The 12198-nt window shown below is 42.7% G+C and overlaps 1 protein-coding gene across 1 annotated transcript in view; it reads left to right on the forward strand.

Moving 5' to 3' along the window:
- LRRC7 (leucine rich repeat containing 7) overlaps window positions 1-12198 on the forward strand; it is a 399063-nt gene that overhangs the window by 257351 nt on the left and 129514 nt on the right. The window contains exon 10 of the mRNA XM_075936231.2: window positions 11395-11539. Coding sequence (XP_075792346.2) covers window positions 11395-11539 — 145 coding nt within the window. The remainder of the gene's footprint in view (window positions 1-11394; window positions 11540-12198) is intronic.

Raw genomic sequence — 12198 nt, forward strand, 5'->3', positions numbered from 1 at the left:
CCTTCACCGGATACATCACCTGCTACCACCAAATCGTGGAACGAGGAGTACAGATAGTTCGGAATGGCTACGTAGTTCGAACTATCTAGCCCGTGCCGCGTGTAGCCGTGCGGCACGGGGTTTGCACTAGCCGGCTTTTAAAAATGGCGGCGCCAGCTTTATGCTAATGAAGCCCGGGAAATTCAAATCCCGGGCTTCATTAGCAAGTTTGGTATGCATACATTACCCCGCTAGTTCGAACTAGCGGGGTAGTGTAGACATACCCCTAGAGTGGAGCACCCATGGGGAAACTACTCGAAGAAGAAAAGGGAGTTACTCACCTCGTACAGTAACGAGTGTTCTTTGAGATGTGTGTCCCCGTGGGTGCTCCACGACCCTCCCTTCCTCCCCTCTGCTCGGAGTCAAAATTACTCGGGCAGACATGAACTAAAAGGGAGGAGGTTGGGCCGCACACTGCAGGAAGCTGGAAGGGCTTGAGACGCCTCCTGAGCATGCGTGGCCCAATGCGGGAAACTGCTCTACAAAGCTCTGATCTGCGGCTCAGGGTGACCCTTCAACAAGAGTGGAGCATCCACGGGGACACACATCTCAAAGAACACTCATTACTGCACGAGGTGAGTAACTCCCTTTTACTGTGCTAAACTGAAGGCCAGAGCACGGCATGACAGAGATCTATGCCTCAAGCTGATTCTACTTAAAAAGTCACTAAAACATCTTCAGACCCAATAAGTCCCAGGCTCAAAAGGATAAAAAAAAGGCTTTAAGTTGCCTGCTTTGAATGTCTTTGCATCTACTGGCACCAACATTACTTTGCCAGCACCTACCATTATCAATCGTACTTTGCTGGCACTGCATCTGGCACTAGTGTCAAGTGCAACTTCTGGCACTGCTTCAGGAACCACCACAGTACCAACTACATCACCTGGCTGCCCAGTGCTGAGACATAATCCAGCACTACAAGTGGCAATGGTGTCACCATCCACAGCATTGTCAACATCAGCGCAGCAGTATACACAACACAAAGACTTCCTGGTTTCTTCAACTTTCAATTCACCTTTCCTGGGCACCGACATTTCTCCTGGTACTCTGGCAACGAAACCAGATATATTGCCAGAGAGGTTTTCTAGTGACTGTGACAAGGAGATAGATGTGACATTTTCTCCTAACAACTCCCCTCCCACTGACTATTCCATTTACTCAGCAAAGACTCATCCTCTACACTCCAGACACTGAAACATGCCAGCCTGATATGACAGCCCATGGATGCCACCACCCATTCCGTACCCGCAATGGTAGTATTGGAGTCCATGGCAGCCTCGCCAGAAGCTCCACAAATCCTGCAAGCGGCCTTCTGTGCCTCCGCTGTCCCTTCCACCACAATCCCCATCTCCTCAACATGTAATACAACATGTAATACAAGGGGAGCAATCTGATCCTTCACCGGGTACATCACCTGCTACCACCAAATCGTCCTCCCCATATTGTTAGTCTTTAAAGTGCTACATAGTCCTGTTTTTTGTTTCAGCTAGACTAGGCTAACACGGCTACATTTCTATTACTATTCCCCAAACAAAGCTCTGATGCCTCCTCCTCCCACTACAGCAGACAATTTCTCACATTTTCAAGATCTTTTAAAATATGTATCTGCCAAAACCAATATCCCCATACAGGAAATGTTAGAAGACCAACATGAGTTGAGTGACATTTTATTAATCTCTGCCACTTCTAAGATAACTTTAAGATAACTTTACCTATTAATCCAGCCACTATGGAACCAGCAATGGCCACTCTAACATGCAAGCGGGCTGACAAAAAATATTACATTCCCCCAAAAGGATCAGAGTTTCTTTTAACCCACCCTGCACCTAATTCTTTGTTAATGGACACAGCCCAGCAGAAGATTAAGCAACAGCACTTTAGATCAACTCCATCGAATCGTGACGGCAAAAGGCTGGCTCTCTTCAGCCGAAAAGTTTACATGTCATTCACGTTACAACTCTGAATGGCAAATTATGCAGCAGTACTCAGTAAATATACCATAGAAATTAGTCAAGATTAAATGATTTTATTTCAGCTATCCCTTAGGCAAAGAAGCAGAAATTTAAAGCCGTGATTATGGAGAGATGTGCAATATCCAGGATCACACGCCAAACTGCCCTAGATGCTACCGACACAGCAGCTCGGTCTACTGCAATAACCATAATCATGAGAAGGGCCTCATGGTTCAATTCTGCAGCCTTCCTCCAAGAGATGCAGTGTACTGTAGAAGATATTTGACAGACAGAAACTATTCGCAGCCAACACTAATGAAGTGCTGCATTCCATGAAGGATTTTAGAACAACACTTCAAACTCGTGGTATCCACAATCCTACAAATACAAGAAGACAATACAGGTATCAGCCATACCCTAGACCTAGATACCCTCAATATACTCATAAAAACAACAGGCATCAGCAGCATCAACAGAACCGCTCAAGAGGCAGAGGTCAACGATGACACCAACCTTCTAACAGCTCTCAGCAATTGCAACCTTCTAATAAGCAAATTTGAGTCTTACATTGAGGATCATGAAAATCTTTCTCCCATTCCAAGGCCTTCTATACCATCTAAGTTGTTCCAGCATGGTCTTCTGCCATATTTTAACAACTGGAAAAGGATAACATCCAATAACATCTACAAATAATCAAGCTCGGGTACTATTCCCTTTATGTCCACACCCCCTTCCAATCTCCCTACCAGTCCTGTTTCAGGGACCACTCTCACAAGGATCTTCTCCAACAGGAGCTTGAACACCTTTTATAACCAGAGCCAATTAGTGTAAGGGGAAAAGGTTTTTATTCCCATCATGGAGAAGAAATATGGAGGACGGCGACCTGCCCTTGATTTACAAGCACTTGATTTACAAGTTGTTACGGCTTACCTGTGGAAACAATTTGTAATTATATTTCTGTATTTCAATGACTGTCTCCTCAAAGCATGCTCCAAATCTGATGCTTGATCCTCTCCATCACAAGACATGTCTTCCAACATCTTGGTCTACAGATAAATGAAAACAAGTCAAATTTGGTTCCTACTCAGAAAGATCTAGTTCATAGGTGCTTACCTCGACTACACATGGGCACTTGCTTCCCTTCCTATGGAGCATTTTCACAAAATCATGGACTTGGTCAGGACACTGCAGTTCTCTCCCAAAATTACAGCGCACAACTGCCTTCAATTATTGGGTCATATTGCAACTTGCAACTTCAGGATCAGAAATGTTCATTTGCACATGACTTGTCTACAGGAGTGGCTCAGGACAGACTACAAGCCCAACATCCACCCATTATCAAAGTCCCTCATCGTCTCACTCTCAGTAAAGAAGTCTCTTCTCTGGCGGTTGACAGAAAAATCTGTGCTCCCGCGGTCTGTTCCTTACTGCAGAACCATCTATTTCCATGACGACAGATGCATCCCTTATGGGATGGGATGCACACTTTCAGCACCACACGGCTCACAGGTTGTGGTCCAACAAAGACAGATGTGGTCACATCAATCTGCTAGAACTGTAGGCAGTAAGATATGCCTGGAAATGATTTCTCCCTTTAATCAACAACAATCATGTGAGACTATACACAGACAATGTTGTTGCAATGTTTTATATAAACCATCAGGGCAGAACCTGATCACATGCACTGTGTACAGAAACAATCGCACTTTGAAATTGGTGCCTGAAATATGGCATATATATCACTACCATGCACCTTCCTAGACACCTCAAAACCACCGCTTACGCTCTAAGCCGGACACTGCCGACTGAACATGAGCTGCAGCTCAACCCAGCTATCCTTTTGTGAATTTTCCATCAATGGGGTCACCCCAGCATAGACCTCTTTGTTATCTAGAACAACAAACAGTGTCTGCAGTTTTGCTCCAGAGCTGGCATAGGGAAGAGTTCTCTCAGGGACACCTTCCTGATCAAGTGGTCTCTTCACCTCCTATATGACTTTCCCCCCATACCTCTCATCAACTGGGTTGTGATCAAAGTGCAGACAGACAAGGCACAGTAAATTTTGATAGCACCTTTTTAGCCACGGCATCCTTAGTTCCCTTTTCTGTTAAAAATGGCTTACATACAACCAATTCCTCTGCCCCCAACCTTGATCTCCTTTATCAGCCCGGAAGTCCAAATAGCCATCCCAATCTCCACATGCTGAATCTGAATGCTTGGCTGTGCAATGGTTTTCCATGCCATATTTAGAGTGCTCTGAACAGGCTCAACTCATCCTCTTGCACTGCAGAGCCCAAAGCACTCATAAAACATACCTTTAGAAGTGGAAAAGGTTTTCAATATGGTGTGCACATCATGCTAACCTGTCGACATCTCTATTGCCTGTAATTTTGGACTATTTGTTGCACCTTAAACAAGCTGGTCTTGAGTTGAGTTCTATCAAGGTACTCCTTGCTGCTATAACCACTTTTCATCTCAAAATAGACAATACCTCAATATTTACATAGCATCTCACTATGAGGTTCATCAGAGGCCTAAAAGCACTTTATCCAGATGTAACCCCAAAAATACATCCTTGGGATCTCCACCTGGTTTTAAATACTCTCACAAGACCCCCATTTGAGCCAATGGCCATCTACTCTCAATTACACCTTTCAAAGAGAAGGTGATTTTATGCACTCATCCCAAGTTTTTACCAAAGGTACGATTGTCTTGTCACTTGAATCAGACAATAACCTACACCTATACCTACATTTTTTCCAAAATCCGATGCTAACTCATTTGAATCAAACATGCACGCTCTCAATTTACGTAGGGCACTTTCTTTTTATATACAACATACAAGACCATTCAGGTCCTCTCCTAGACTGTTTGTCTCCAAAGTGAATTACAATAAAGGCCAAGCCATCCCAGCTCAGGGACTCTCTCACTGGATTTTGGACTCTATAAGACTTTGCTGCTCTTTATCAGGTGCTAATTCCTCAGACAGTATAAGGACACACTCAACTATAGCCATGTCTACTTCAGAGGCATTTCTATGAAAGGTCCCTTTAGCACATATTTGCACAGCTGCTACTTGATCATCAGAACATACATTCGCAAGGCACTACACACTTTCTCAAGGACCTTTTTTTAATCTCAATTTCCCTAAGGCATACTATTTACAGCATTTATGTCAGATCCAAAGTCCCTACCTCCTTAGAGAGATATAGCTTTACAGTCACCTGATGTAGAGCACCCACAGGGACATCTCTCGAAGAGGAAGAGGAGGTTTTTCATCTTTGCAGTAACTGACGTTCTTCAAGATGAGTGTCCCCGTGGGTGCTCCACTACCCTCCCTCCCTCCCCTCTACTTTGGAATTCTGGCCTCCTTTAGGGCCTCTACCATTCTGGGGTAGAGAAGGAAGTAAGGGGGGGCTCACACATGCACAATGCCTGCATAGTAGGATTGCGAGGCTTGAGGAGCACACATGTGTGGCCCCAGGGACACTGCTTTGAAGACTCGGGAGAATGAGCGCAGGAATGGTGCACTAACTTAATGTGCAGCACCCATGGGGATGCTCATCTCGAAGAACATCAGTTACTGCAAGAGTAACCTCCTCTTTTCCTACACTAGTGTAGATCTATATTGCCTCCTCTCTTCTGGTCGCCTGGGGGAGATAGACCAGTGTCCCCATGCTGAGCTGGTCTGTAGCAGCCGTTAAAGGAGCACACACTTTTTCCAACAGCCAGGCAGCAGACACCACTGCTTAATGTATAGGGAGATCATTAGTGCTTAACAGGACTCTATAAGGAAGATAACCTCACTGCTTAGACTTAATTCTAAGTCAAAACCAAATTTGCAGTGTTACCTCAGGGACAAAGGCAACTATAAAAATGAAGCAAACCCTGAATCTGGGTTGTCCCTGTCTCAGAAGTGCAAGTCTCCTGGACAATACCATATCTATCACCAGCAAGGATCTTACCCAATTAATGTAAATTTAAAAAAACAGACACTAAAATATGTTAACAATAAGTAGGGATAATTAACAATAAGTAGGGAAAATGGGGGAAATTATTAAACAATCAATAATAAACAGCCAGCATCCCATAAAGTATAACACCTTAAAACACAGTACTGGAACTATTAATCAGGCATGAAGTCTGGAACCCACACTATCTCAGGTGGTAAAAAAAAGAAAAGAATGATAGTACAGACCCCAGACAATAAGGACATTTATATTATGGTGCTGATGGAAGTGAAGAACAGCATGAAGCCTGGAACCTCAACCGCTGCGCTATTTGGAAGCTCATCAGGAAGAACACCAAGGAGATCCCAGCAAAGAGATAGGTGATGGCTGTGGATCCTGTGATGTATCTGCTCCTTCCTTCACTATAACTCTGATGGAATTCCTCAGTGCTAGAGGCCTAGGCTGTCTGAGGAGTCATACTGTCTTCACTTGGTCTCAGATGGAATGAAGGGGAGAGAGACTGACCCTCTGACCGACAGGTTTGGGGCTTTTATTATCTCAGTGGTTCATATGATTGACAGCTCTGCAGCATGCAACTTCTGAGGTAAAAGAATGTTCAGGAGCTTCTGGTGGGAAAATCTGTCTGTTGTAGACAGATTGACCCAGCTCTACTTATGCTGATATTATCAGGCACCTTTCAAAATGGAGTCTGTCCTAAAAAAATGGAGTCTTACAGAAACCATCATATAACATAACATTACCACTTACCAACATTATCACTCACAACAGCAACTAATGCAATACACCATGTCTATATTTTTAGATACACTCACTAATAACCTACAGGTTTATGTCAAGATAAATTATGTCCAAACTCAATGAACTATTCTTCCACTTGTGCATGTAATGCATTCACATACTTAGGAATATGAGAATTGTCATAACAGATTAGACCAATGGCCTACATAGTCCTTAGCCATTACTGGCCATTGTCAGAAACAAGATATTTCAGAATAATATGTAAAAATATGTATTAATGAACAAAAACCCAATAAGAAGCAATCATAGTTCAGCACTCTCTGCACTTTATCCTTAGCCTCTCCAAGTGCTCCTCCCTCCGCAATCAACCTGTGCTTGGGAGGAATCCTGCAGTTTTCCTACTCTTACACCATGGACAGGACTACGGTGTCCTGGGTACCACCAGTGATTCATCAGCAGGTTTGACTGCATCCGGCAACTCAAGTTTTCCCTTTGGGAGCTGTGACCAATGGTGAACACAGTGACTGAACACTAAGAACAAAGAGAAAAGGGATTTTTAAAACAAGAACTAGAAATATCCGCCTTACTTGAAAGGGTTTCAGATTGCTTCCCAGCAGTTTCTGCCTAATTCTTTGCTTGTTCTTTAGGGGCTGCCCCTTTATGTACCCCACAATTCTTAGATTCATTTTTCCCACCTGATTTTCCCCTCCTCCTCCTGTAGTTCTGCATGGCCTGAGATAAAACTTAAAAAGTGAGTCACATCTTCATTCTCCCTTCTCTTTATGTGGCATTTACATTACTGGAAGTTGGAAAATAGCCATTCTGTACAATCTCTGCTAATCTCTTTGTAGATGGCTTTTGATCCACCCAGGATAACAATTGTCCATTCAAGATTTTTTTCCTCCTTGTGTTCTTCTATCAATTGTCTCTTCCAGTGCTCATAAACATGCACTGCACTGAATCTCTTAAAATGTGCCCTGAACTCAAATGTTTCTTTTCATACAATACCTGGCAAATGTTTGCTGAGTTCCTATTATCTCTGATGCTTTTTTTTTTTAGTTACTTGATCATAATATTTTCAGAATTATTCTCTAATACCATAATTTAAAGTCTCAGAGGGATAGCCGTATTAGTTTGTAACTGAAAAAAATAAAAAACAACAAATGGTCCGACAGCATCTAAGGATAAGTCTGCATAGCAACATTATTTTGAAATAACTAATGTTATTTCAAAATAACTTAGTCCATGTCTACACAGCAGGTGGTTATTTCAAAATAATGTTGAAATACTGCCAAGCCGGAGGCCTTCCTACTCCGACTCCTGTAACCCTCATTGTACGAGAAGTAAGGAAGTTTGGGGGAAGAGTGCCCTATTTCGAAATAAGTGCTGTGTAGATGCTTCCAATTTCAAAATAAGCTATTTTGAAATAAACTACGCAACTGACATAGCTCAATGTGCATTGTTTATTTTTCATTAAGCCCTGCTGTGTATATCATAGAATCATAGAGCTGGAAGAGACCTCAGAAGGTCATCAAGTCCAGCCCCCTACTCTAGGCAGGACCAATATGCACCCTCAGAGACTAACAAAAAATGTAAATGGTATCCTGAGCTTTTGTGGACACAATCCACTTCTTTAAATTAATTGAGTAAGGCAGGGGTGGGCAATAATTTTGGAAGGGGGGCCACTTCACAAATTTCAGAAGTGGCTGCTGACCGACCCAGAACGGGCAGGGCCTCGGGCAGAAGGGGCAAGGTTAAGAACTACCCTGCTGGGTACGGTGACCTTGTTTTCTGAACCAGCTGCAGCTAGTAAAAATAGTTTAATTTAAATTATGAAACAGATTAAGCATTTTTAACTTTCTATGTTAATTGATGAAACTTCATTTTAGATAAAGTAACAAAGATTTCAATGTTTTCTTTATTTATGGAAGGGGTGGGGAATCCTTTTTGGGTCTGGTCGTCAATGACCCACAAAAAAAATCAGTTGGGGGCCACACAAATGAGAACCAAAAAAACTCCTCCAAAACCCCCCAACGCTCACTGATGTGGCCCCAATTGAGACACCAAACTCCTCTGGTGCCACAACCTCGTGGGGTGAGGGGAAGGGAAGGGGAAAACTGAGGTTCAGGGTCTCCCATAGACCAGATTTACTTTTCCGGGGTTCTGGAGTTAGTGGATTTTATGGACCTCCTTAGGCTCTGGAGTAGGGACAAAAATGAGGGGTACAGTGTGCAAGACAGGGCTCCCAGCAAGTAGGATAGGGATGGGGTGCAGGATCTGGGAGGTATCTGGGGTGCAGAAGCAGGCTGGGAGTAGAGTTTCTGGCCAGATGGAGGGAGCAGGAACAAGGAAGGGTATCAGAGCAAGCTGGGGGTGCTGGGTCTTGGGGGAGGGGGGATAGTGATGGGTTTGGAGTATGGGGGTGTGGACATGAAGGGGAACCTTACCTGGCTTTGTTCTCCCTTGCAGCAATGGCTGTAGCCATGCTGTCCCGGCTGCCCAGGAGGGAGTCCCCGCTTCCATGGCCATGTGATCCTGGAGGCTGGAGACACCACTGCTGCAGCCACAGGATCCAGGGCTGGCCCTGAGGCACTGTGGCTACAGGCCGCCCCCAAACCAGGGTGCTGCAGTCACATGACCATCGCGGAGGTGCCAATGCCATGGCTACTCACACCAGGGCCTGCCCCGGAGGTGCCACTGCCATGGCTACGTGGCGTGGGGCTGCCCCAGAGGCACCACTGCTGCTGTTTGGGGCCTCCCCAGAAGCACTGAAGTCATGTGGCCCTGGGCTGCTCTGGAGGCGCCACGTTCCAAGGCCTGCGCCGGAGGCACCGCTGCCATGGTTTCGGGCCGCCCCAAAGGCGACACAGTCAGGTAGCCCGGGGCCAGCCCCGGAGGTGCTGTGACAGTGGTACTTCCAACCTCTGGAGCCAGCCCCAGACTGCATGGCCACGGAAGTGGCACATCCTAGGCCAACTCCGGGCTGCAGTATCAGCACCTTCAGGCCAGCCTTGTTGAGGAACCTGAGCCCCAGCGCTGCCTGCTCTCCAGCAGCAGCGTGGGATGTGGAGGAGCGGGCTGAGGTCCTTCTCCTCTCCCCTGTGGGTCCTGTAATTAGGAGGCAGGGCCTCTAATTGCCTCGTGGGATGGATCAAAGCCTAAAGCAGGTCAGATCCGACCCGCTGAGAGGCTTTTGCTCACCTCTGGAGTAATTGATCATTTCTTTTTAACAATTGTTTAAATGTCCATGTTTAATATCTGCAATTTAATAACCCAAATGTAAGTTCTCTTTTAATAGTAATAAATCTGACACTATTATTCCCTTTCATGCATATCTGGATGTAATCTATGTTTGAATTAACTACTTGTAATCATAAAGCAAACAACACAAAAACAAAACAAAAAAAAGCAAGTGGAACATATATAATTCATAAAATAATACTGGCAGCTCCCATGTCCTTTACCAGATGTCCATAAAGGAGACAAGTCAGTGGCTGTTTTGGCTTATGCATTGAATCATGAGTATTGATATCCCTCATTTAATTTGCAGTAAGAAAATAACTACTGTAGATTACAACCTCACTATAATTAATTTTAATGTTACTATGCTGCATTATTTCTCGATAACTGTGAAGTTCTTTTGTCACTACTGTAGGCTCACCTCTGTCTATTTTTTTAATATGCTTATTCTAGCTGTAGGTTTAATACATATTAATTTAGGAAAAATCACAAGCACTGTTTGTTAATTTTTCCAAGTGAACTTTTCAATCAAGAACAATATGCAATGCTACCCAACGAGACCAAAATCATTTCATTTCTAAATGTTATATTTGATTTGTCAGGTGTGGTTGTAATAGATTCATCTTTAAAATTATAACTGGCATTTTTACTAGGATTATAGCTTTTTAGATACTGTAGTATTAAGTACTTAACTTCAGTCTATGCTACTAATGGTTAAATGTGAAACAGATTTTGAGAGAGATCCTAGAAAACTACATAATTCCTTATCTTAACCAAATTGATCATCGATGGCCTCTTCTCTCTCACCTGTCCCCAGTGCAGACAGTGCTAGATTGATGAAATAATTCATCTGTCAACCTAGCTTCCACCTCTTGAGGATATAGATTAACTACTGTGATGGCAAAATCCCTGCCATTGATATAGTAAATACGAACGCTGAAGCACTACAGTGGTGCAACAGCAGCATTTTAAGGGAAGATATGCCCTCAAGTAAGTATGGACTGATTGTGTGAGTAAAAATCCCTAGGATTGCTACCTAATTGAAGAACCAAAAACCATTTGTGCTTTTTAAAAAAATGTACACACTTCATTAGCATGGTACAACAAAAAGCAAGCAATAGTTGATTTTCCAAATGTCTAGAATTATAGCAAAGTTTAGAGGATTTTTATGCTGATTACCACCTTTTATTAGGCTTTATATAATCACATACTTTTAAGAAAAAACATCAATTGTTTTCAAATTTCTCACATGTTGGTCCTTCATTTTGCATTATCTGAACAGGGAGGCTCTCAAATCAGATTTATTTTATTGAACCAACAGCAGGCTGGGTTAAAAAGATGTTCAGACAGCAAAAGATAAGCCTTGGTTATCACTGTATGATTATGTTAAACGTTAGAGATTCCTATGAAATATGTATCTGCTCATCTTACCCTGTTTATACCATGTCATTAAGTCTATAGGGAAGTTAAAGCAGCTGGTGTACCTGGATATGTCAAAAAACAGGATAGAAACTATTGACTTGGATGTATCCGGATGTGAAGCACTTGAAGATTTGCTATTGTCATCAAATATGTTACAACAACTGCCAGACTCTCTAGGTGAGAAGTGTACATGCTGCTTGATAAGCTTTTACATGTGTCGGTGTTGTTTATATTTTGTCTGCAGAGATGGGCCTGAAATTACCAAGATAGGATTGAGACCTGAATATAAACTACCCCAAATTCAAGAGATCTTTACATTTAGTGCTTGGGTTCAAATTGCAAAGGATCAGAATCTGCATCTCGATGCAAACTTCCCCCATGTTTGGAGGAACGGAGATCTAGTGTTCTAGTTCTGGATTATCTCTACTTTACACAAAAAAAAAGATAATATTGGTCAAGTTCATCTGATGTGAATTTTGAACTCTGTATGACACTTCATTTATATATTCTAGTTGCTTTAAAATTTAAGAGACAAATCCTGCTTTATTATAGTGGTGCAATGATAGTGTACTAATATTAATGGGATATAACATGGGCTCAAAATATTTCTGACTTTTTGGCTTACATATAATTTCTAAGGGAATTATTATTACTTCTACAATTACAAACACTTAGAAAACAAATGTGCATATTTCTGTAAAGAATTAACGTTTTTGTTACTTTTTAATCTTATTGTATTTTTCATTATTGGAAAAACTTCAAAATTGTTCAGTCTATAAGATTTGTATTATTTTTTATCAGAATATACAATATACTTAGAATAATCTCTTAATGGT

Source organism: Pelodiscus sinensis, chromosome 9, assembly GCF_052426305.1.
Source record: "Pelodiscus sinensis isolate ZL-2025 chromosome 9, ASM5242630v1, whole genome shotgun sequence".
Lineage (NCBI taxonomy): Eukaryota > Metazoa > Chordata > Testudines > Trionychidae > Pelodiscus > Pelodiscus sinensis.